General features: G+C 40.2%; 1 protein-coding gene across 1 annotated transcript in view; it reads left to right on the forward strand.

Moving 5' to 3' along the window:
• Positions 1 to 26,701, forward strand: part of GLE1 (GLE1 RNA export mediator) — a 1,828,321-nt gene that overhangs the window by 1,595,820 nt on the left and 205,800 nt on the right. The window contains exon 14 of the mRNA XM_044058440.1: positions 14,271 to 14,353. Coding sequence (XP_043914375.1) covers positions 14,271 to 14,353 — 83 coding nt within the window. The remainder of the gene's footprint in view (positions 1 to 14,270; positions 14,354 to 26,701) is intronic.

Here is a 26,701-nt window from a genome sequence, read left to right on the forward strand (position 1 = left end):
GTAGTGAACTCATCCATGCGCCTCATCTCGTATGCAGCTGATGGAATGAGTAGGGCAGCGGGTACAGGAGCTGCTTTTAGGAGACACTCCTGGATGCACTTGTGTTCCTTTGCGGAGCTCTTCAAGTCATCCTTCGTGAATACTCCCTTTGATGGCTCATCCCTTTTTGGGCCTAAAGTGAAGGAAACCTTAACCAGTTGTGAACAGGACGGAAAGACTCTTTCTGCCGTCGGGGTCTGTTTTTCCACCCCTACCCTAAGGGTCAAAGGGGAGGAAAAATGTGGTTCCGAGAAGCCCAAGGAGCCTTTCAGGACACATGTGGTGAACCCCCCTCCAGAGGCAGAGGAGTGGGCAATAATGGAAGATGCCACCCTCGCGGCAGAGGGGGTCTGCAACACCAGGGCGATAGAGGTCACTTCTCTGGGAAGCCCTACCAGCACTCCTGAAATGAGGCCTGACTGTCCTGCTCTGGAGGCAGTCGGGGGTCACTTATCTTTGTATCCAGACGCCTGGCTCAAAATAACAAAAGACAGCTGGGTACAAAGTATCATTTTCAGAGGCTACTTCATTCCATTCGCCACAGCCCCTCCACCCTTAAGAAGAATCCTGGAAGTTCCACCCAGTTACAGGGAACAGGCAACAATAGATGTCCAAATGTTGCTTACAAAAAGAGTTATCCAACCAGTCCCAGCAGACCAGACAGAATCCAGAACTTACTCAAGATTCTTTTTGGTTCCAAAAAAGACGGGGGACTGGAGACCCATATTGGACCTCAGCAGACTGAACAACTGTGTAAAGAAAGAGAAGTTCCGGATGGTCACGCTTCAGTCTATACTTCCCTTCTTAGGGAAAGACAATTGGATGTGCCCGATAGATCTCAAGGATGCGTACTACCACATAAAATTGACCAGGCCATCCAGGGATCACCTGCATTTCCGTATGGGAGCCAATCATTACCAGATTCGAGCCCTGCCTTTTGGTCTCACTACAGCCCCCAGTGTGTTCGCCAAATGCATGGCAGTTGTCATGGCTCACCTGAGGCGTCTAGGATTCCAGGTGTTTTCATGCCTAGATGATTGGCTCCTTACCGCCACCAACAGGCATCAACTCATTCAGGCCAGGGAGTCCACTCTGTCACTCTGCAATCAACTGGGCATTACAATCATCTCAGAAAAATCTACCTTGTCGCCATTGCAGCATATCATTTTTATCGGGGCAGAGTTGGACACCACCACCACCGCACTAAGGCTTCCAATAGAACGAGTCTTTCTTCTTCGTCAGCATGTCAGCGTTCTGATATCAAAAGACAGAGCACCAGCATCAGAAGTTCTGAAATTAATTAGGCATGATGGCAGCAGCAATTTTAGCAATACCACTAGCTCGTATGCACATGCGGATACTATAATGGGTATTGTTCACTCAATGTTCTTACCAAGAGCTGCCCATGTCTCACACTATAATCACAAATTCCTGCAAAAAGGATCTTCAGTGGTGGTTGACCTCACGTCATGTCACGATAGGATGCCCATTTGTGCTACCCCCTCCAGTGGCCACAGTGACCATCATGGATGCTTCCCTGATTTGGGGGGGGGGGATTTTCAGGGAAAGACAGCCCAAGGCACATGGACCGATCAAGAGACACATTTGCATATCAATGTCCTGGAGATGAGAGCAGTACTTTTGGTGTTGCAGGACTTTTAGGACTCGCTTCCCCTGGGTACGATTGCTATTCAGACGGACATGTCGGTCTGGTATTTGAACAAACAAGGAGGAACCAGGTTGTACCCCCCTTTGCCGCGAGGCTTTCAGAGTATGGCAGTGGGCTGTTTCAACCCAGTGAACATCCCGGGGAAATCCAACGTGATAGCAGACAACCTCAGCAGGGCAATCTTATTGCCCCATGAGTGGTCCCTCAAGAAAGAAATAGCGGACAGGATATTCCGCCGATGGGGCCAGCCTTGCTGCAACCTCTTTGCCAGTCACATGAACACGAAATGCAGAAGCTACTTTGCCCTGATTCCTCCTCAGGGAGAAGCCCCAAGGGACACACTCGTACACGATTGGCCTCCGGGTCTCCTCTATGCATTTCCACCCATCCGTTGATACCCAAGGTTCTACAGAAAGCAAAAACCGTGGGAAGGACCATTATTCTCATAACCCTTCATTGGTCTCATCAGATTTGGTTCCCCTTCCTTCAACTTCATCTTTTGGAGGACCCTTGGATTCTAGACCCAGTTCCAGACCTTCTGACGCACCCGTCGAGGGAACTTCATCCGTCTCTGCAGTCCCTGAAGCTGACAACTTGGCTGCTCCAATTCCCATCATAGCCAGGTTCCATAACCTCTCCAATGAGACAAAACAGATCCTTTTATCCTCTCATAAATCGTCTACTAGGAAGCTATATCTTAGCAAATGGAAAAAAAATTTCTATATGGGTTTCTAAAAACAATATTGATCCTTACCAAGCCTTTATGGGCCTCCATTTTAGAGTTCTTGACTATGATTTTTAATAAAGGAGCTGCAGCAGCAACAGTACTTGTTCAACTGGCTGCTATTTCTAATTTTCATCTTGGATTTGAAGGTTTGAATATCATGTCTCACAAGTTATCCAAAGCTTTTCTCAAAGGGACTTTTCATATTAGACCACCTGTGAAATCTCCATATTCTCCATGGAATCTAAATTTTATGCTTTCCCGCCATTTGAACCAACTTCCTCTTGTGACCTCAAATTTTTGTGATTTTTGGTAGCTATTACTTCTGCCCACAGAGTGTCAGAGCTTCAGGCTTTATCCATCAAGCCTCCTTATTTGACATTCCATGCTGACAGAGTCTCACTTAGAACAAACCCCTCATTCTTGCCCAAAGTTTGCACTGAAAACAATCTCAACCAAATTATTGATTTGCCAGTCTTCTTCCCCAACCATTCAAACAATTTAGAGTATATGCTGCACAAACTTGATGTTCACAGACATCTCAGATTTTATTTGGATACAACAAAAGATTTCAGAAAATCAGACCAGCTTTTTCTTTCATTTTCAAACTCCAGGAAGGGTAGACAAGTGACAAAAACAACTCTGTCTAAACGGTTATCTGATTGTATCACCTTTGCTTATTCAGCTGCCAATATGCCTTTGAATCATAAAATTAAAGCTCACTCAACCAGAGCAGTTTCTACATATGTCTTTTAGGCCAGGCGTCCTATTGATAACATTTGTGCAGCAGCCACTTGGTCAAAACCCCATACCTTTATCACTCATTACAAAGTTGACAAGGCCTCCAGGGACAGGGCCTCCTTTGGATCCATGGTCCTGAGAAACATACTCCCGTGATCCACCCAAGGTTGATGGTGCTTGGGACACTTCCCATCAGTAAAGAATGAATGGCGAGATAAAACAACTTCATATAAAGAAGTTATGTGCTTAACATAACGTTCCATGTGAGTTATTCGTCTCACCTTCATTCTTACACCCCCCCCCCCATCCCCTCCTGGGCTGTTAGATGACCAAGATGCTGGATCAGTCCTGGTTACTCAATCCTTGTATACCTTTCTCTTGGGACTGAAAGAATGACATATGGTATTATACGCAGCAAACAAGATCTGAGGTAACTCTAGGTGCATCATGGGATAGGGACTTGGCCTCGAGCTTTGCAGTTGGCCGAATTGGAGCCCAGGGATCGGCTCCAAACCTATCAGTAAAGAATGAAGGCGAAATTAACAACTCACATGGAACGTTATGGTAAGAACATAACTTCTTTTTAGTTTTTATTGATCTGAAGAAGCAGCCTGGTAGGTGCAGAAACGCTCATTTCTTAATAAAATATTCAATTACCATTTTTACACACCTCATCTGAGTTTTTCATCCTCATTCGTCTGTTCATTTGGATCAACTAAAAAATGGTCCTGCTTTCCCTGGAAGGGTGGGATGCTGAACTATTTGTTGCAAGTCAGTAATAAAGGATAGTTTGATAGACTTGTAGAATATGCATTTTATAGTGTAAAATTAACTATAGTTATTATGGACAAAGTATCTAGGTTTTCTTTCATTGTGTAGTCTTTAAGTACAGTGATTATTACTTAATGTTAAATGCTGCTTTACTTGCCAGTGACTATACTAAAGTTGATTTTCTTTTGAGGGTGTGGCTTTAAAATATCAAAGTGAGGAGAAACATAATTAATTTGTCCATGTATTGCTATGTTCTGCAAGTACAGAGCTGGTTAGAGGTATGGACTGAGAGATTTGTGCTTAAAATTACTGCTGCTTGTGTGGAGTCTGCATGTTCTGCCTATATTCACGTGGGTTTCCTCCAGCTGCTCTGGTTTCCTCTCACATTCCAAAGACATGCAGTAGGTGGATTGGACACACTAAATTGGCCATAGGTGTGAGTGTTGTGTGGAAGAATTACTGAGGCTGGGCTAGCCACCTGGCTGTGTTAACCTTGGCTCTATACGATTGTCACTGTTCTAGTGACACCCCCGACCCCATGTGTAAAAATGGGAAAAGGGGGTTGTTAGTGGATGGATGGAAAGATTAGAGGAAGGTGAGGCTGAACTACTAATAGTTAAGATAGGAGAAGATGAGATAAAAATGGTGACATATAATCAGTCTGCATGGAAGTTTCCAGGAACAGATGTTATTTCTGTGGAAGTTAAAAGAGAAGAAAGTGATAAAGATTTGGAAGATTTTGTTTAGTAGTACTTTAAAAGTAGAGAAAGCATCAGCGTTTTGGAAGAAAGCTCTGGTGGCTGTATTATCCAAAGAAAGTAAAGACCCATTGGACCCAGCCTCTTAGACCTGTTTCGATTTTAAACCATGATTGTAAAGTTTGTCTATACTAGCTAAAGGAATAGTAAAGGTTTTGACAAAATTGATATGGATCAATGCAGTTTTGTAGACGGGAAGCAAATATTTGCCAAAATGAACAGAAAATTGATAGTCCAGAGGGAAGCAGAATGATAGAAAATACTGCTATTATTGTTGGGTCTTGATGTAGAGAACGTATTCGAGAGTATGCTGGGATTTTGAGTAGGGCAATGGAAATATTCGCATTCTCTGATAAAGTAAGGATGGTTAGGAGGATGTATGAAGGCTCAGAGGCAAGAATTATTTGAATGGGTCCTCTCTGACAAGTTCTGCTTGAACAGAGGAACCAGGCAGGGGTGTAATCTTTCCCCTTTGTTATGCACTTTATATTTAGAACCACTGGCAATGATGATGAGGGACTCAGAATTCCAAGCATATCATTAGTATGGTAATCAAGAAAAGTTGGCATTATTTGCAGATATTTTGTACTTGATAAATCTAGAAAAAGACATCTCGTTGACAAACATTTTGAGACTGTTTCATGTCATGTCAGGATATAAAATTAATGCATTTCATTTAATCGAAACATGCTGACTTTCTACTTGCCTCTCAACAGTTTAAACTTATCAAGAATGACAGCTTCCCTCCACTACTTCTAAACTATTCAGAGATGCCCAGATATACAACCTTAGATCTCTTAAGTACTCTCCTCTCCTCCAAACCAGGTTTCGCTGCACAGACCATGCTTTCTCAGTCTTTGGTCCCAAACTATGGGAATCTGTCTCTTTTTTTCCTTAAAGATGAGTCTTCTTACTCTATTTTGTATTTACAAATATAAAAGCACATTTCAAGACTCCAGGAAGATGGAAAATGCTACCTTTGTGGTCATATAACTTCATTCCATTCCTTTGTGTACATACTCTGTCTACTCTTGTTTTTGATTGTGATTCTTTCAGCAGACCAATTCTGATGCCACTCTGTTTAATGCATGTATACGCTATGTTATTTTTTCAGTCATTTTATATGTCATTTATCTGTTGCCTTTATACCCTCAAGCCAACTGTGATATTCATTTTTTATGGGGGGGGGGGTAATATATATATATATATATATATATATATATATATATATATATATATATATATATATATATATATGCACACACACATATGTATATAAATGTGTGTGTGTGTGTGTGTATGTGTATATATATATATATATATATATATAAATGTACATATAAAAAATACATACACACACACACACACACATCTTGCATTTTGTCATTCTGTCTGTATATAATGCCATGCGTCTATGGCTTTTTCCCTAGGCCAAGACTGAAATGGGTTCACTGGGATCAGTGCTTGTACCCCAGTTAACAAATTCAAAATAAAATAAATGAAGATAAAACAAAGGCTATAACCGGAAATTATGTACCCTCTCATGACTTGGTTCAGCAGTACACATATTTATGGAGACAAGATGAAGTATTTAGGAATATGGATTGAGGGAGGAGCCTAAAAAGATAACACCAAACTGAGAAACTGAGGGCTGTCTTTTGTGGCTATGGATAGTAAGATACAAGCAGTGAAACTGTTTTTAGTCCCCAAAGTTTTGTATACAGGTCAGGCAGATTTTTATCAACCAGAGGAAAAGTTGAAGACCATAATAGAGTTGGAGGAATTTATCTGGTAGGGAAAGAGGACAAGACTTAAATGAGAAATGTTGATCCTTCCAATAGAAGCTGGTTTAGAATTGCCCAATTTAAAGGGAGATTATACAGCTAAACAGTTGAGGCTCATATACATAACACAAGCAGAGGGTTATAATCTGAAGTGGAAAGGGATGATAACGAAGCATGGAGGGGTGGGAGGTCAAGAAATAAGAAGAGAGTGGGATTTTGGATGCAGATCCTTAAGGAGAATATAAATGTATTATTCTGTATGCTTAAATTGCAGAAAGCATTCTTTTGAACTAAGTCAACACAGTAATGGAGAGAAGATTTTGCCAGTAAGGATGATTCCAAGTACAGAAAGTAGGCAAGAGGGAACTGGGATTTACTGGAGAAAGCTAGCAAAGGAACCAAAGTATTTGGAGCAAATGACTAAAGAGGGAAAGGTAAAAATGGAAATAGGCCAAGAAGTTGTTTGGACTGCAGGTGAGAGACTGCCTTCCTTGTGAGGGATTGATATCACAATATAGGCAAACAGAAAAGGATAGTGGAATCCCAAGTGAAAGGCGTGCATTAGTGGAGTTTTTAGTTGAACCTAGAATAGAAATTGCTCTTTAATAGGAGGTTACTAGGTTAATGACCCTAGGACCCTTACAGGCCTATCCAAGTTTTACCCTTATTTCCACAATCTGCACTTTTTTCCCTGTCCAAGAAGAACACAGGTGGAACTCCTGGGGTGGATTTAAGTTTACCCATCCAATTGTCCAGATTGCATTTGAAGAGGGCCAATGAGGTGCTCTGCTTGACATGAATTGGGGGTTTGTTCCAGAGGTGTGGTAACCTCTGGGAGATGGATCTCTCCCTCCAGCATGTTCTATTAATGTCACATAACCAGGTTAAGGCCTTTAGAGCAAGTAAAAACCTGTGTAACATTTAACTTGTGGATATGCAGCATTTCTAATAAAGCAGGGTCAAAGACTGCCTTATATGCAAGGCAGAAGATCACCTCTGTGTAGTCTGTGTGAAACCGAATAAGGTGACAGTTGTTTCAGACAACCCACATAGGACAGATGCTGAAGACCTTGAATTTTCCTTGTGAGGAACCTTTGTGGTCTCTCCAATTGCTGCAGATGCTTGGAAAGGTGCATACCAAAAAGGGCATTGTACTCAGTTATTGGCCTGATGAGGGAAGACTACAGGGAGATTATATATATATATTTTTTTTTTCCTCGGGGCAATGCCCTTACTTATGAGATGAGCAGTATAGAATGCCCTTCTTACCACTGTGGAGACATGGTGATCAAAGGTATGGTTGCTGTCAATCTGTGTGTCCAGGTCTGTCACCACTAAGTGCGTGCTTATGGTGGTGTTATTGATGTGATAGTTAGCAGGAACATCAGTCTTACCGAAAGGGATGATTATGCAATTTTTTTTGCATTGAGTTTAAGGCCATGATTTTGGCACCAGCCATTTGTTTGTGTAAGACCCACTTTAGCTTGTACTTCGGAGAAAGATTCCAAACAGTAGGGGTCCAAGGACTGATCCCTGTGTGTGGAACACCACTGGTTATGGGTCTGCTCTTGTAGGTGGATTCCCCGATTTTGACTGAGTTCTATTAATGAGCCACTTAGTGACCCATCTAATGATGAGGGTTGACACCTAGCTGGGTGAGTTTGTCAATGATGTCTGAGTGAAGGATAATTAGTATGGTACATAAAATAATGCAGGATAGCTATAAGAATCAGTCACAGGAGGTTAGAAAAGATTGGGAAAGGGACTTGAAAAGCAGTTTACAAGGAAACAGTGGGAGGAAATATGTATGGCTCACAAGTTTCAACAAAGTCCAGAAGGTGTAGGAATTTTGTTTGGAGGGATTTTACCTAGGTGCTTTTATACCCCAAGCAGACTTCCAGAAATGTTTCCACAGGTAGATAGCAAATGTCTGACATGTTATGGAGAAGAAAGATGCAACTAGGAACGTGTTTTTTTTGGGAATGTAATGAATTGACAGATTTAAAAAAAATTCTTACGGAGTACTCTTAGAAATACTGGATGAGCAAATAAATGATTACAACTAAGAAAAAGATGCTTTTGAGCTGGGACACAGGATCTAAGTTTACTAGAACATACTAAGGTCTTAAGTTTAATTATGTTGGCTGCCAAAAAAGCAGTTGCTAAAAATAGAAATCAAAAGCTAAACCAACTGTATTTGAAGTATTGAATATTGTAAAAGAGATGAAAGAATTGAAAGTGGGATCTTTAAATAAGAGAATGAGTAAATCACATAGTAGTAAATGGAATTTGTGGGAACACTATATGCAAAATAATGTTCAGTAGGGAAGAGTGAGGTTTAAGGGAAGGCTGGAATTGAGTGATGTATGTAATGTTGGACTGAAAGACAGTTGTAAAGAAAGAAAACGTATAATGTGTGTAAATGGAAAAAATGTTAATATGGTTTGTTTTTTCTCTATTAATGTATGTGTGCTTATGTCTTAAGTGATATTTTAATAAAGGTTAAAAGTTAATAAAATTCCTCCACACGACTCAGCGGCTTAAAAATAATTGCTTTATTAGTAAAAGTAAGTGCTCTCGCGTTCTGGTCTGTGGTAGATGATGTGTTTATGTTATGGACAGGAGATTTGAATAGCCTACATCCGTTTCTTGAATATATTAATACGACCACTGTTTTTTTTAAAGTTTACTATGACATCCTCAGAAGATAAAATAGACTTTTTGGATGTGACTATTAGTAAATTAGAAGGAAGTATGAGTACCCGAATGTATCGTAAACCTTGTTGGAAGAATAGAATCTTGCTAAGAACTAGCATGCATCCTCCTCACATATTTCAGAACATAGTAAAAGGGCAGATGTTTCACATATCTAGACTGACTAAAGAATAATTATTTAATTTACATACAGATAAGTTTTTACATGAGTTGGCTGACAGAGGCTATAACGTATCTAAATATGAGAAAGAAATTGATCTAATTAAAAAAGGAAAAGTAGAGCAAGACTTTATTTCTCTAGTAAGAAAGAAATTTTGAACAACACGAAAGGCTTTCACAAAGAAAAACATTGTAAACTCACTTTATATACATCAGATGTAAAGGATATTGAACAAATTATCCAAAAACATTGGCATATACTTTCAGCTGATGAGAAGTTATCACGGATAGCAGGAATACATCCGCACATCATATATAAAAAAAACAGTAAGTCGATTAAACAACTAGTGTGTCATAAAAATACCTCCACATTTACTAGAATTGAAGGTGCCAAGAGTGGCACTTACAGCTGTGGTACTTGCAAGTACTGTAATTACATGGCCAATACCAATGTATTTGTACATCCACCCACAGCACAGATGTATACGATGAATATAATAGACTATTGTTCATCCAGAAGCTTAGTATATTTGGTCAGTTGTGCCACATGCACAAGATTTTATGTGGGGGGAACAAGTTAGAGAGCATATGTACAAGATCAACAAGGGAAATGCCACCTTGTGTACAGCAAAACATGTCCAACAAGCAGGACCTACACATTGGTTTAAATTTTTAGTGTTAGGCTTTACATCGAATGATTTGAGGAAGGGGGCTATCAGAAATGCTACAGATGCACAGGAACAGAAATGGATAATTAGGTTACAAACCGACAAAGGTTATGGTCTCAATGACAGTTTCCTTGAAACCTTTTTTGAAGAACAGGCCCCTTAGACACTAGGTGCTATTTATTGCAGTTTATACTATATATATATATATTTCTTAACACCTGAGGGATGGATTTGTTTAGACACTCCAAGGTTGATTAGTAGAGATCTATAGTACAGCAATGGCAGGACACACTTTTATATACTAGATGGTTACATGGAGACTTGGGATGCTCTGTAGTTGCATTATTATTTCATTTTACTTTTATTTATCTTATCTTTCATTTATCTTATTTTTGGAGATGCATAGCATGCATGGCCATATTACTTATTTTATTTTTATTTTTAGTAGTTCTGAATTATATTGCAGACTACATTCTTATTCTCTTATTTATGTACCTTGTATATGCTGTAGTTAAAATGTCTGTTCATTTTGATTTTAAGCAGATATTGACTGCATCTACGATAAGTTTTTATATAAAAAGACTTATTAATGGTATGTTGTACAACATTGCTTATCAAGTAGAGACTAGACAATTCCTTGATTTATTGAAAACAATTTTTAAGTTTGCAGCCTCTCTATTTTAACATGAAGTTTTTGAATGTAGTAATTTACCACTAGAGGGAGCTTGAAAACTATAAATACAGGTTCAGTGACCAGTGGCGCTCTTTCTTTAGTAATGTCTTTCGGCTTTTCCCGGTTGGGGGTCGCCACAGCGGAACTCCGGTCCGCTTATGATTGGCAGTAGATTTTTACGGTGCCAGCCTGATGCCCAACCTTCAACGAAGGCACACCCATTCAAGCACGCACCTACTTGCATGTCTTTAAATGTCGCCTTGATTTTCATCAGTGGCAACAGTAGGGCTTACTAAGGTAGATGTTAATATATGCTACTATTATGAAGTTTTATGTCATATGTAGAATGAGTCTTTTATTGAAATAAGAAATGGCTAACACTGCATTGTTGAACATCTTTGAAGTTAGAGCTTAGTTAATGCTTCTGTTTTTAAAGTTGATTTAATTATGAAGTGTATCAATGAATACTTTCATTTCAAAATGTTGTGTTTTGTCCATGAAATGAAACATGATTAAGGTTTGTTGTTCAGCTGAAAATTGAGCCATTAAAGTAAACTAGCATGAAAAATTTGGAGCTACTTAAATATTTGTTTGGGAAGCCAGGATTTAGAGCATTCTATGTCACCAGTCCTTGTTTACTTCTTATATAATATGAGGTTTTACTGAATGTGTTGTATAGCTCCCAGAGCAGTACTACTTTTACTTGGCTTTGGCCAAGAATTCGAGATGATATCTTGCATATGTTTCATACAGTATGTATGGTTTGGAGTTGTTACTATTCATTTTAGAATCTGATGTTTTGTTATAAGTGGATATAGTTATTTATGTATGAGTGCATTTTTAGCATAAACTGTAAATGATATATATTTTTTGCAAGTCAGGTGAGTGTTTTCCTGTTTTGAATGTTATGACATTGAACATGATGAATTTGACATTTAGTAGTCTAAAGTTTCTAGTTGCAGCATTGTTAACTTGATGGGGGGGGGGTCATAGAATGATGATGTAATTAAGCTAGACATTCTATAGGTTGTCTTTAATGACTACCCTCTATATTAGTAGTAGTAGTTGTTTAAAGTGATTTTATTAAAGTCTAAAGCGTTCAGACCAGAATGCGAAAGCGCTTACTTTTACTAATAAAGCAATTATTTTTAAGTTGCTGAGTCGTGTGGAGGAATTTTACTGTTCCTGTTGGATTATACACTTGTTCCTCTGACTCGAGGCCCAGTTGGTGTGATTTGCTGTTCAGTATTTTAATAAAGGTGTTTAAAAATATATCTGGGGTTTAAGCAAATATGCATCCTTGTATCTTGCTGTATCAGGGAATACTTGCCAGTGCAAGTCCGTCAATAATATAATTTACAAATGATTTTGTTGTCTTACTTTCATTGATGAAAATGAAAGCTTGTTAGTGTCTGGAACTGAAAATAAAGATGGAATATATTTTGTATCAGGAACAACTGTTTAATTCATAATGCAGTTTTGTTCCAGATGAACAGGTGTGTAATTTTCTAGTAAGAAAAGTCTGCATCATATTAATAAAGTTTCATGTCTGTTTTGAAGTTGTTTCTTGAAATATTCATGTACAGATTTACATTTGTGTCAGACTGTGTCTGCTTGCTAGTCTTAAGTCGGTCAGTAACGTTTTTGTATTAAATGATTTTGCTGTCCAGCATTCATTATTCAACCACAAGCTTTTTGTTGAAATTCTGAAAAGGAAAAGTGAGTGCAGTGTCAGGTGGAACTGCTGTTTTGCTGTTTTCCTGACAGATATGTAGTTTGGAGATTTTATGCATCACCTGGATAACTAACACTTCAGCAGCATAAAAATACTTTTATATATCTTACATGCTGGGGGAAGGGGATGTTGCCTGAGGGTTTTTTTTACATAATAGTACTTAAAATGCGTTATCTATATTGTGTCTTTCGGCTTTTTCCCGGTTAGGGGTCGCCACAGCGGAACTCCAGTCCGCTAAGGATTGGCAGTAGATTTTTACGTGCCTAGTTGCCAGCCCTGACGCACAACCTTCAACGAAGGTACGCCCATTCACGTATGTCTCCACACAGAAGCTTTAGCTGAGAATCGAGCAGAACAACGTCTTACTGTGAGGCGACAACGCTACCGCAGCACCACCACCGCAGGTAAAATGCATTATCTATAATGTTCCATATGTTTAGTACAATTTATCAAGCAGATTACAGTAAATACAATAAAACTAACTTGCACAGACTTCCTGTTTTTATTGTATGATTTTATGGTTACTGTTGAGTTTTGTTGTTTTTTGCTTTTTGTAGCAGTCTTTCATCTGTATTTACTTCATGCAGCCCTCAAGTAGTTTGAATCTACGACCCCTAGTACTAAGTCCTTATGTTGCTCCTATACCATAAGTCTTCGACTACCTGCTACAATTTTTTTCCACAGGCTTCAGATATTTTATTAAGCTGCAGATAGTTGCTATTTGTAACTTCCATCAAGACTTTAGTTCTATGCTCTCATCTTTAAAAGTGTGTACACCCTTCACTCAAGGATCTTGTTCCTCCACGAGGTTTATATTTTGCACTGGATAAGCACACTCCCTCACCCCATCCCCCTGAACCAGCCTCTATAGCAGAATTAAAGTTTTTATCTTTGCAAACTCTAGTCATAGTAACCTCAGACAGAAGAGTCCCTTGCTTTACAGAAAGCCTAAATCGTGCAATTTCATAGGTTTTTCATAAAACAGAGCTTCCATACGCACACATTCTACATTCATGTCAAAGGTAGCCACTAAATTTAAGTGATTAAGTAATTTCAACTTCAGTTGTTTTTCAATAATTCCTCTGATAGTAATGCTTATTGCACTGCATGGATGTTATTGTCAGATCAAACTGTGAGTAAAACTAATTTGCTCAGAAAAGACTCCCATTTGTTCATATCCTTCAGTAACAAAAAAGAAATGCTTGGTTGTAAAGTGTGCAAGGTCTATTTTTATGCTTTCTGTTTTGCATGGCATACCAGTGATATAGAGAGGAGGGTATTCACACAGAGCATGCTGAGCAAAAGGGAGAGATTTAAGTAGCCATGTAGAGTTTGTTACCAAGCTTCCCAATATCCAGTTACATTTATCATGAAGCTGGTCATCTGTCCTTATGGTAAGTACATAACTGTCATTTGTTTTATAGCAACAGCTGTGCTGTATCCACCTCACAATATTTTTCTGTCTCTCCTTCCCTTTGCATGTAGTGTAAATACATTTGTGTACATTTTTGATAGCATTAATAACTGGAATTAATTGCTGACCATTGATTCTGTGCTTTGTAACTCACAAGAAACGTTATATACTCATTACTGCTGCATACTTCCATTTGATCTTGTAATAAACTAGCAGTAATAGCTTTCCATTTTTCCTTTTTTTTCACTTGTCCATTACAAAGCCTGAAGTCAGTCTTGATCAAAGTTTCCAACTGATTAATGCGCGAATGTCTGGGTCAAATACCACATTATATAATTCTGTGGAGAAACTGCTTTAAATGTAAGATGTAGCTTTATTTACATAAATCTCTCCAAGCTTTCTTTGTTTTCATTTCTGTAGGTGTGTGGAAATGCTCTGATACGCGAGTACCAAACACAGTTCTGGAAGATGATTTTGTCTATAGAGGAATGCTATTTGCCCAGGTAATGTGCTAGAAAGAAGAGAAACACTGATAGCAATATAGTATCATAGACAAAAGACTATAAAAACGTTATTTATTTATTTATTTATTTTTTATGGTAGTTGGGGAATGGGGAGGAAAATAACAAACCATGTTAATATATTCTCAGTTGCAAACGTTATACATCACATATATTTTGTTGTATGTTTCAGTTCAGCTTTACATAAATTGATCAAGTCCTACTTTCCCTTAAATCTCATTCTTCCTCAACAACATTATTTTGCATGTATTGTTCCCACAATTTCCATTTTTTCCATGTAATTTGCTCCTAGGCTTTTCGAAAGATCCCACTTTCAATTCTTCTATTTCTGTTGCAATATTCAGTACTTCAAATACAGTTGGTGTAGACTTAATTTCCATTTTCTAGTAATTGTTTTTTTGGCAGCAGCCAGAATTAAATTTAACAAGGCCTTGCTATGCATACGCAATTCAGATCCTATATCCCAGCTAAAAATAAATAAATAAATAATTTCCTTAGTTACATCCATTTGCTCACCCAGTATTTCTGACATAGTATTCCTGAGAGAATTTTTAAAGTCTGCCAACTCATTACACTCCCAAAACTTATGTTTTGAGTTACCTCATTCTTCCCCATTACACCTCCAGTATTTGCCATCTCCCTGAGGAAAATCTCTTTGGAGTCTGCTTGGGATATTAAAATACCAGTGCAAAAGCTTCTAAGCAAAAAGTCCAGAATCTTTTAGACTTTGTTCCTTATTTGAGAACCATCCCCTGCTGTTTCCTTGTGACTTGCTTGTCCAGTCTTTCTCTTCCCAAACTTTTCTTACCTTTTGTGATTGATTCCTCTAGTTATCGTACAATATGTTTTTATGCTGTACTAATTGTCCCTTTGTTAATAGCTTTTGTTTTAGATTAAATTTCCACCAGAGCAGGTCTTTTACTTAGGATTCCCCTATCCCTCTCTCTTTGCCTTGTACTCCAATATCATCCCTGATACAGAAAACAGTCTCTAGCCTGCAGTCTAAATGTCTTCTTCCCATTGTGTTACCTTTTCCTGTAGATATTTGCCCCAACACCTTGGTTCCTTTGTCAGTTTTCCCCAGTAAGCTCTAGCCCTCTCTTGCGTATTGTCTAGACCCCTAATTGTAGTCATCCCTATCAGCAAAACCTCCTTCTCCATTTTCGTGTTGGTTTAGTTTTTAGAATATGTTCTGCTCCTTTGTAATATTCTTTGTGGCTGTTATTCTCCTTAAGGATCTGCATCCAAAATCTACCCCCTATTTCTTTAATTTCCCAATTTTATTATTCCTTTCCATTTTGAATAATAGTTTTCTGCTTGTGTTACTTATGAGCCTTAACTCATGTAAAAAAAACATTTTTTTACACTTTATTCAGCTGCTTTTACTGTAATTGTGTTCTTTCTGCTTGCTCTTAAGTGTTGAAGTGGTTTTATTCTGCTGTATTACTGCTTGTTAGTAGCCTGATTAAATTTGTCTATTATTCTAACCCTCTTAGTTTTGGTTTTAGCACTTGGGCTTTAGGCCAGTTATTTTACATTTAAGAAGGTTTCTGTAGTCTACACTCTTGTGGACAGTCCCTTATCAAAACCCTCTCTCCCCAAATCATTCCAAGTTTCAGAACACTATGTGTGGACAATTCCCATCAGTTTTTCCTGCCAGCCTGGTTGACGTGGGCATACTGAGACAGTGTAGCAACTGCTTCATGTTCACTGACAACCCTTTTCTCCTAGCACATAATTCTTCTACTTGCGAGAAATGCATGTATATCAGTAACCTGGAATCCATGCTCTCTTGCGCCTCAGTCAGTACCCCTGACAAAGAGGAGATTGTCAGCACAAACACCACACCACCCACATCACATAGCCAAGCACAGCACACACCCACCTATACAGAGGTCCTCAATAAAAACATGCGTAAACAGCAGAGACCTCCAAAACACACACTCAAACATTCCACAAACACCACCAAACACATCACAGACAGGAGACAACACACCAGTGCCTCACAGACACAGCCCATAAGGCATAACAATAAACTCATACAGCCCATAAAGCACAACATTAAACCAAACTTACTAGTCATTGGCTACTCAGTTGTGAGACACAGTGATGTCCCCCTCACCAGGCTCGACAAGGATAAGATCACGGTCAGTTGTCAGGTGCCTGAATCCGCCACATCACGCACGCACTTAAGTCTCTCCACAACAGATACAAGTATGACTCTGTCATTGCTCATGTTGGTGTGAATGACTTGAGACATGCCTCCCTGGACTATATGAAGAGAGACATGATGGAGCTGTCAGAGTGTGTATCCCAGGCAGGTATGATCTAGCCCGTAAGCAGCATCCTACCTTCACCAAGAATGATATCACAATACAAACAAAAAATAATTGACTTCAACATTTGGTTTAGTTTCTGGTGTCATTCCAAGGGGATCCAGTATCTCTCTGCTTGGGATGACATGATTGACAGGACGCAATGCTTTGCCAGAGTTGGCCTCCACTTGTCACCACTGGGATTTAGGATTCTGGCCAATGCTTTTGCCTCCCCCATTGTGCCTTTTTAGGCAATGTCCCACAGACAAATCTTCCAACATAAAAGGTCTGTCAGAAAGCAAATTGAAGGTCATGCTGCTTAACACTAGGAGCCTTAACCTGAAAATGCACTCACTGGAGGCTCTCCTCACACTGGAAGATGCTGAAATCAGTGCAGTCATGGAAACTTGGTTCAAGGCTGCACAGAGCACCCCTGCCTTACCATGGTGTACCTCATTTCACACAGTCTGACCCCAAAATGAGGTTGGGAAGACTAAGAGTGTGGAGTTTCTATTTTCATTAAAGACGAGCACACCTCCAGACTGGTTTGCCAGCATGATGCAGTAGAACTTCTCCAGGTGCAGTTGACAATTGGCAAGACACCCATCCAAGTTATAGCTGGCTATAGACCCCGCTCCATGACTCAGGACACCCACTCCTCCTACCTGGACCTACTTGAGTCCATCAAGGTACCCCCTAACACCCTGATCCTTGGTGACTTGAACTACCCCACCATAAACTGGGTGAACTATTCCTGCTGTAATGCACTCACCCAAAGATTCCTTGACTTCATCACTTCTAACGCACTAGACCAGCTTGTCTCATCCCCCATAAGAGGAGATAGTATTGTAGACTTGGTTCTCACCAACATGAGCAATCGATGCACCACCCACATTGTAAGTTCTTTCCTGGTGATATCAGACCATCGGTCTGTCTCATTCAAAGTGTCTAGCTGCCCCCCACCAGCCATAATCAGGCTATAAGACTTTCTCAAAAACTGACTACAACCTTCTAAGGGAGGGTATTAGTAGCTTCACACCACCACCACCCTCAGAGGATGCAGACCAATATGCTGAACAGTATGCCAGTGCAGTATACAAGCACCTGTGCAACTGCATGGATTCAGCCATAGCCAATAAAACTTGCTCCTCAAGGAAATGCAAACTATGGGGTGGACATCCTCTATCAAGAGGCTTTACAACAAAAGGAAGAAACTGTTGTCTAAGGGTAAAAAGGCACAAATTCCCAACTGGAAAAACTCCCTCCTTAGCCTCAACAAGCAAATATGATCACAAGTGAAAATCTCCAAAGCCAGTTATGAATCAAAACTGCGTTTATATTACGTGATCGAACGGTGAAATCTTCGAACACGTAATAATCAAGTCCTAAATGTCGAACCGCCGCATAATGTTGAACGGCAAAAAAAAAAAAAAAAACACCCAAACAAACTATAAAAATGCTCTAAGCAGGGAGGCAAGCACCCCTCACACACCCCTTGCTGTTTAAATATACCAACTCCAAGATCTGCACTACAGTGCAGACGATGGAAAACTTCCATGTCCACATTGTATGGAGATCTCCATTTAACTGTTCGACATTCCGACAGTTTGACATTTAGTGGTCGATTACATTTTCAAACATTTCACTGTTCGATCACGTAATATAGACCCATCGAAACTAGCCTCCAAAACAAAGGCTAACCACAAAGCCTTTTTCAGTTACGTCAGAAACCTCCATGGCAAAGCCCAGGTGTGTTCTGAATTAGTTATTAATGGTACCATTGACAGTGATCCTGTTGAATTAGCCAACCTGCTAGCAGATAAATTCAGTGCAAACTTCACCCCCTGTCCCCCCCAAAGGCCCATTCGACATTTTTGATACTTGCCACGCACCTCACATCTCCATAGATCGTGTTAAAGGCCTTATCCAAGGCAAAGAACACAGCTTCCATGGGAACTGATAGTATCCCAGGCTGTATTTTGCAACATCTCCAGCAAGAACTAGCCTCGCCATTGAGCACCCTATTCAACCATAGCCTAAGTGCAGGCTTCATTCCAGCAGAGTGGATAACTGCCATTGTCATCCCTTTGCACAAAGGTGGTTCCACTACTGACCCTGGAAACTATCACCCCGTTGAACCTGGTTGACTTTTTTGAGATACTCACCAAGGCACTGGATGAGGGAAAGTCAGTACATACAGCTTACCTTGACTTGGCCAAAGCCTTTGACACAATCCCCCACTCGGGCATCATCGAGAAGCCAACACAACTTGGCATAAATCCCTGTCTCATTAGGCTGGTGGCCAGCTGGCTCACTGATGAGACCTACAAGGTCAAAATAGGTGCCACCACCTTCGACAGCAGACCTGTCACTAGTGGTGTCCTCCAGGGATCTGTCCTGGGACCCCTGTTGTTTGGCATCTACTTCTCAGAGGTCCAGGCAAAGACAAAAGTCCTGTGGCTGACCGAGTTTGTGAACGACTGTAAGTTGGGTGCTGTCATTGACTCCCCAAATGATAACATATTCAAGAGGGTCTCACAGCAACAAATAACAGGTGCCAAAGTCATGGCCTTAAGTTAAATGCAAAAAATGTATTATCATACCATTTGGCAAAAACACAGCCCCTACTGATTATCACATTAACAGCAACCCCCTAAGCACACAACCTGTGGTGAGAGACCTAGGTATACAAGTTGATGATCTCACATTTGACCATCATGTAGCGGCAGTGGTCAGAAAAGTCTTTTACTTGGTTTCATCTCATAAGTAAAGGGATTGCAACTAGAAAAAAGGAGGGTAGTACCTCTCTGTACTCCTCCCTTATTAGACCAATAATTGAGTACAATTCCCCATTTGGTATGCACCTCTCAAAACACCTGCGCCAACTGGAAAGGCCACAGAAATACCTCAAAAAGAGAATCCATGGCGTCCAACATCTGTCCTATCAGGACAGGCTGAAGTCACTTGTCACTCTACTCTGTATCGTACAGATTGCTCAGAGGTGATCTGTCTCTCACCTAAAAGGCAGTCTCAGACCCTGCTCTTCTAGAGATGCTACATATCCGTAAGTCTAACTCCTTGCATAGTACCCGATTGAAAGGCTTAAATCTAATCTGTGAGATTAACAAAACCTGCTGGAGAAGAGAGGTTTGTCTACCAGAGGCTTGTCTCCTCGAGGCTACTCTGTCTCTGGAATAGACTCCCCATAGACATCAAAGTACGTCGCTGACCCTCTTCAAGTGCAACATTGATGAGTGGATGGGTAACCACAAATTTGTCCCAGGGGTTCCACCTGTGTCCCTTATTGACAGGAGTGACAGGTACTGATTGGAGTTTCTTTTTTGGGGATAAACTCTTGGCTAGCCTTGTAAGGACCCCAGAGCCATTAGCCTAGTAATCTCCTATGTAGCTCTAAAATATCCACTCGTCAGGTAATCATAATCCACCTTTTTTATTAAGGCTTGTGTATATTAATGCAAATGTTGAAGCTTCTAAGGAAATTGCCTTAAAAGTATGGCGTACAATTACATCACAATGCATTTTAATTACTGTTCTAGGTGCCTACAGATCACGTTCCTTGATTGTGCTTCAAATGCATCACATATTCAAATGCACCTAGTGTAGGGTTATCTTTTCATATATTGAAAATTATTGTAAAAATTATCCCCATGTGAAAAAGACTAATGGCAGTTGATGAATGTACTCAGAAAAAAATATCCATATTGCATTATGTTCATCATAGCATTTGCTGTTGCTTTCCTCACATTTGTGATAGCCTATATGCAGATGGCCTGAATTCTAAGATTTAACTTTACCCAAGGCTTTGGGTAAAGTATCCCACCAAAGTATATGTATATCTGTGGTATAAAGTGTGCGTAAGCCAATGTCATCTTCAGATCTTTCTTGCTGTGTAGTGTGCATAGCTGTATATTTCTCTTGGCATCAAATCCATTGGTCATCCTACTTCCAGCAACTAAATAAGAGCTCCATAGGGAATTTTTCTCTTCTTATCCTGCATGATTATTTGGCTGATGTATGATACTGAATCCAGTTCTGAAGAGTGTTCTGTTAAACTTTAGTGTGTGATATGTGGAGGAAATAAATCCAGCACAAGGATTTCCATTCTAAGAGTTTATTCTGCATCAGTCCTGAGAACAGCAAGGATTTCTGCCTGATTTTGCATCTTTCATCCCATGGCAGTCTGAAGAAGGTGCGGACCTCCCCAGGAGATGACATCCAAAAAAGTGTCCAAGTTTAGTTCCAAGCCACCATGGTAGCCAATAAAACCTTTGGGAGCTTCCTGCTCAGGAAGAAACACAGCAGTAAGAGGAGAAGCATTAGGAAACCAAGACACCGTCATGGATGGTTCAGTATTTCCTAGGTATGACAGTCCTAAGCTTGGTGAGGTACTTTTTCAGCCTCCGCCTGAACAGTCAAGTTTTGGACGAGGCTTCTAGCATGACTGCTGTACAGGCACCCATGCTGTCTTTTTTTTTTTTTTCTCTCCATGCATACTCCTGTACCAACATATCTAACATGCTTATTGAGACTTAAGACCCTTTGATGTTGGAAGCCTATATTGTAGTGTCATAAGGGGAAGTTGGAGTTTTCAGTACCCTTGTATGCAAAGAAGTTTCTAGTGACCACATCAAGATTTCAGTCCTTTATCTGTGACCCAAGACTTCCAGGCAACAGTTCCTGTAGTTGGAAGGCACAAAGCGGAAATCAGTGCCTGACAACTTGCCTCTGCCTAGTCCTGGCAGTATCTCCTCCCATTTCACTTCCTAGGCTTCTACTTAATCCTTAGCTGAGCTGACAGAGTACTTTATATCCTTTTTAAAGAGTAGGAGGCCAGATGTGGGGATATCTGAGGTGTCTGAGTCCCTTCAAAAAAAAAAGAGGAGTGATCCACTGCAGGAGGGCTTTGAGAACCATAACACAGAAGCTGATAAATTGGCATTTGAGTGTCAGATTCCATATGCTGTAAATTAATTCTGACGCCAAACATATTGATTGGAAGTTGTCATTTTCATTTGTTCCTCAACTGATGGATCTTGGATCCATCCTCTGAACCGTCTGGGCTTTCTTGTCTAGATTCATGGATCTAACTTTTGAGCTCTTCCCCTTTACCCACAATACTCCACTAACCTACCATACCTCAGATCTTGTTTGCCGCTATATCGCCCAGATGAGTATTGCCTTCTCTTGAGCAATCTGTGTTCTTCAGTCTTTGAGTTGTAAGTTTTATTCCATTGTATTGGTTTTTGCTTATCTTTTCACCTGTCCTCCCTTACTGTCTAGTTCTTGGGTTCTGTCCGTCAGGTAGTCCTTTTTCCTACCTGTTAGTAGCGTAGGTACTCTAATAAGTACCATTGTCGGTACTCTTTTCTTCTTTTTCTATGTCCTTTTTCCTACCCTTTAGAGGGTATTCCTTGGTACAATCGTTGGTACTTTTTTCTTCCGTTTAAAAATAAAAGGTTTTCTCCGTTCCTATATATATTAAGTCATGACAGATAAGCCAACTTATTTTAAAAAATGCACCATGTGGCATAAAATTGGCAATTCTGATGCTCACAGGAAGTGTGTTTAATGCTTGGGTGTGGCCCATTTAGATGCCGACCGCACAATCCAGAGCTCTTAGTGACCAAAGGAATAAATTGAAGTTAAAGGGCCTTCTTCCTTCTATTTCTTCTATAGCTACTGAGGTTCAAACATCCTCTAAGAGGTCCTAAAAAGGGAATCCTGAATTGGATCCAAAGGAAAAAGGGTCCAAGAAAAGGTCTCCGGACCATTAGCCATCCACAGCTCTGACCACCGAGCCTCATTCAAAAACTTAAAAAATCCAACTCCCTCGGATCATAACGTCTCCATGCCCAAATCACCTTGGATCCTGTCACCCCGATACTTGCCAGAGCCAGTCTCTCCTCAACTCCTTTCACATTTTTTCTAGCAAACTCTGTGGAATCAATCCAGGCCACCGTCTACCATCTCTTCCCTTAGGTTCTCCAGGAGCTTGTCTGAAGCAGAGCTGGATAGGATGATGAGTTAAGTTCCTCAAAGCTCAGTTCCAGATGGGGTAATCCTGGCTGCAGCTCCCCTTGGACCCATGAGCCTGCCCTCCACCAACCCTGTCCAAGTATCACGATAGAATAATTGATCGTGAAATCAACACAGTGACTCAACTGTGTAGTGAAGTACAAAAATTTGAAGGTGAAACATTCTTTCACAAACATTTAAATAAAGTGGCAAATGAACTCACGAGCCTTGAGGAGCAACTCAAAACCAGAAAAATCAAAAAATTTCAGCGGGACCAACTTGACTACCAAGGTGCCAACCCTTTTAGTAACTCTAACAAACATGTTAGATTCACTCCATACCCGGCTAGAACTTCAAAAAGAAAAAGACCTAGGTCTATCCTACAAAAAAGGCCCACAGCCAATGGTTCATCTACTGATGACCCTTCATCCTGCACAGACAGTGACATACTCCCAGCATCGGATTCACCCAACCCCAAGAGGGCACAGGGTTTTGTCCCTTTAGGGGTAAATATAAACGAGGGGGGAGGAAACACAAGAAAAATCGACAACATCCAAGGCCTGTTGAAATTGGTAACACAGATGTAAATAAGAATGTTCATTGTAATGTTTTGAACCTTTTAGACTTTGTTTTGTCACCCACCCATTTGTCTATCCTTAATAAAGGTCTAACTTTTATACCTGGATTTGTGGTATCTGAAGATGTCCTGGCACAAGACGGCATGTCTTTTTGTAGAATTTTAAACCTGAAGTTGCAGTTTGGTGATGGGGCAGAAACATACAATAATGATAAATTTGTATATCATAAATCTAAATACCTTCCTCCAATGTACCCTATTGTACATCAGTTTCAGAGCAGCATTCTCAAAGATCTGCATTATTCTGGCTCTGAAATTCGCTTTAAACCTAACAACTTGTCATCTAGTGAGAAACAGGCAATTCTTGAGTTACAGAACAATAGGGACATAGTTATCATTTCTGCAGACAAAGTTGGGGCAGTTGTTGTTATGAACTGGTTAGACTATGACAAGGAGGCTAGGAGACAACTAGCAGACAGACGTTACTATGCTGAAATGTCTATTAATCCCACTTATAGATTTAAGAAACAGATTGATGACTTTTTGTCTACTGCCAAGGATGTGGGTATCATTACCACCACCGTGCTTCAGCAGCTAACAATTCAGGACTCTGCAAACCAATGTATCTGTTTTCTACCCAAGATACACAAGGATCCAGTCAACCCACCAGGTAGACCTATGGTGTCAGGCAGGGGGTATGTCACGGAACCATTATCCATTTTCTTGACTAAATATTTGAAGCCTCTATTGTCATATGTCCGTTCTCGTCTACAGGATACCACTGAATTCTACAAATTATTTCAGACACACAGTTGGAACCGGGTTGGTTAATGTGCACACTCGATGTCAGTGCCCTATATACTAACATTCCACACAAGGCAGGTTTGGAGGCTTTGGCCCATTGGCTTAATGTGGCACATTTATATGAACCAGATTTTAGCTCCTTTCTGGTTGGTCTTGCAGAACATGTCCTTACCAATAACGTCTTCTTTTATCAGGATACTTATTTTTGGCAGACCAAGGGGACAGCAATGGGGGCATCTTTTGCCCCCATATATGCTGACCTCTTCGTGGCCTTTATTGAGGATCAAATCATTTATGGTAACAGCCATAACTTATATCTGGAGGAAATCGACATCTGGAGACGTTATTTGGATGACTGCTGGATGGGTATGGAGGTCAGATGTGGAGTATCTAACTGAATTCATTTCTTACTTGAATGACAACAAATGGGGTCTACAGTTTACAGTCAACTGCCATGTAAGTACAATTACTTTTCTTGATGTCTTGATCAACAGACAACATGACTATACTGTAAGTACACAGGTCTTCAGGAAGCACCCCGAATACAGCACTGTCCTCCATGCATCAAGCTTTCATCCTCCTCATATCGCTAGGAACATCCCAAAATCCCAATTCATACGCTTAAGGCATATTTGTTCCCATGAAGAAGCTTTCCAAGAACATAGACGGGACCTTATCAATAGATTCAGATCCAGGAGATATCACATGGGACATGTTCTGCAAGCCAGCAATTGGGCCAATACATTACACAGAGAGGATTTATTATCCTACAAATCACGTAACCATGATGAACCACACCCCATCAGGTTTGTAACAACTTACGCCAGGAACTCTGATTTATTAATCAATAGCATCAACAGACACTGGAACATTTTACAATGTGATCTGGAAGTAGCCAACATAATACCGGATAGATGCTTGTTTTCTTTTCGCAAAGGTAAGAATTTGGCATCTTGCTTTAACCACTATAAACATACACATGACACAGGGTATACTTATTCACTACAAACTACTTTGACTGGTGAGCCTCTTGTTGGATGCTACCCATGTGGCCACTGCATTAATTGTGACAAAATCATGAAATCCAAACAATTCACAAGAAGGGATTGTCCCAGGGTGTATGACATCCAATTTTTTGCCAACTGTAGCAGTGACTGGCTAGTCTATTTGGCCGCATGCAGTTGTGGATCCTTTTACATTGGACAGACTTCTCGCCCTCTCAGGCTCAGAATTTCTGAACACGTAAGTAATATTAAAAACAAGAAAGTTAATAATGCTTTGTACAAACATAGTCAGACACACACAACTGCTAAATTCACTTTTATGGTTATTGACATGGTTAAGGGCAACAAATCTAATAAAACCGGATGGCATTCTATCTTAGACTCTAAAGAAAAGAAATGGATTGTAAAGTTAGGTGGATTGTTCCCACCTGGCCTTAATGAGCAATTTTGAAGATGAGCCAATAGTATGACATCTGTATGTATTTAAACTGCAGCATTTGACTGTTTTGCTCTACACTGATGAAGGCTGTGTGTTCTTACCAGCCGAAACCGGTCTGGTCAACTGTCTTTATGTTACTGTAAAGAATAAATAGTGTTTTAGGTCACAGTTTGCTGGCTCAGCTTGTTTTTCTGGATTTATCTTAATTTTGGTGTCATGCAATTGTTCCCGTGCAGGAGGTTCGATTTGTGTGTTGCTCTTCCCCTTTACCCACAATACCCCACTAACCTACCATACCTCAGATCTTGTTTGCCGCTGTATCGCCCAGATGAGTGTTGCCTTCTCTTGAGCAATCAGTGTTCTTCAGTCTTCGAGTTGTAAGCTTTATTCCATTGTAATGATGTTTGCTTATCTTTAAACCTGTCCTCCCTTACTGTCTAGTTCTTGGGTTCTGTCCGTCAGGTAGTCCTTTTTCCTACCTGTTAGTAGCTTAAGTACTCTAATAAGTACCATTGTCGGTACTCTCTTCTTCTTTTTCTATGTCCTTTTTCCTACCCTTTAGAGGGTATTCCTTGGTACAATCGTTGGTACTTTTTTCTTCTGTTTAAAAAAAAAAGTTTTTCCCCGTTCCTATATATTTTAAGTCATGACAGATAAGCCAACTTATTTTAAAAAATGCACTTCGTGTGGCATAAAATTGGCAATTCTGTTGCTCACGGGGAGTATGTTTAATGCTTGGGTGTGGCCTATTTAGATGCCGACCGCACAATCCAGAGCTCTTAGTGACCAAAGGAATAAATTGAAGTTAAAGGGCCGCCTTCCTTCTATTTCTTCTATAGCTACTGAGGTTCAAACATCCTCTAAGAGGTCCTAAAAAGGGAATCCTGAATTGGATCCAAAGGAAAAAGGCTCCAGGAAAAGGTCTCCGGACCATTAGCCATCCACAGCTCTGACCACCGAGCCTCATTCAAAAATTTAAAAAATCCAACTCCCTCGGGTCATAACTTCTCCATGCCCAAATCACCTTGGATCCTGTCACCCCGATACTTGCCAGAGCCAGTCTCTCCTCAACTCCTTTCACATTTTTTCTAGCAAACTCTGTGGAATCAATCCAGGCCACCGTCTACCATCTCTTCCCTTAGGTTCTCCAGGAGC

This window comes from Protopterus annectens, chromosome 16.part0, assembly GCF_019279795.1.
Source record: "Protopterus annectens isolate FY-2018-M chromosome 16.part0, PAN1.0, whole genome shotgun sequence".
Taxonomy (NCBI): Eukaryota; Metazoa; Chordata; order Ceratodontiformes; family Protopteridae; genus Protopterus; species Protopterus annectens.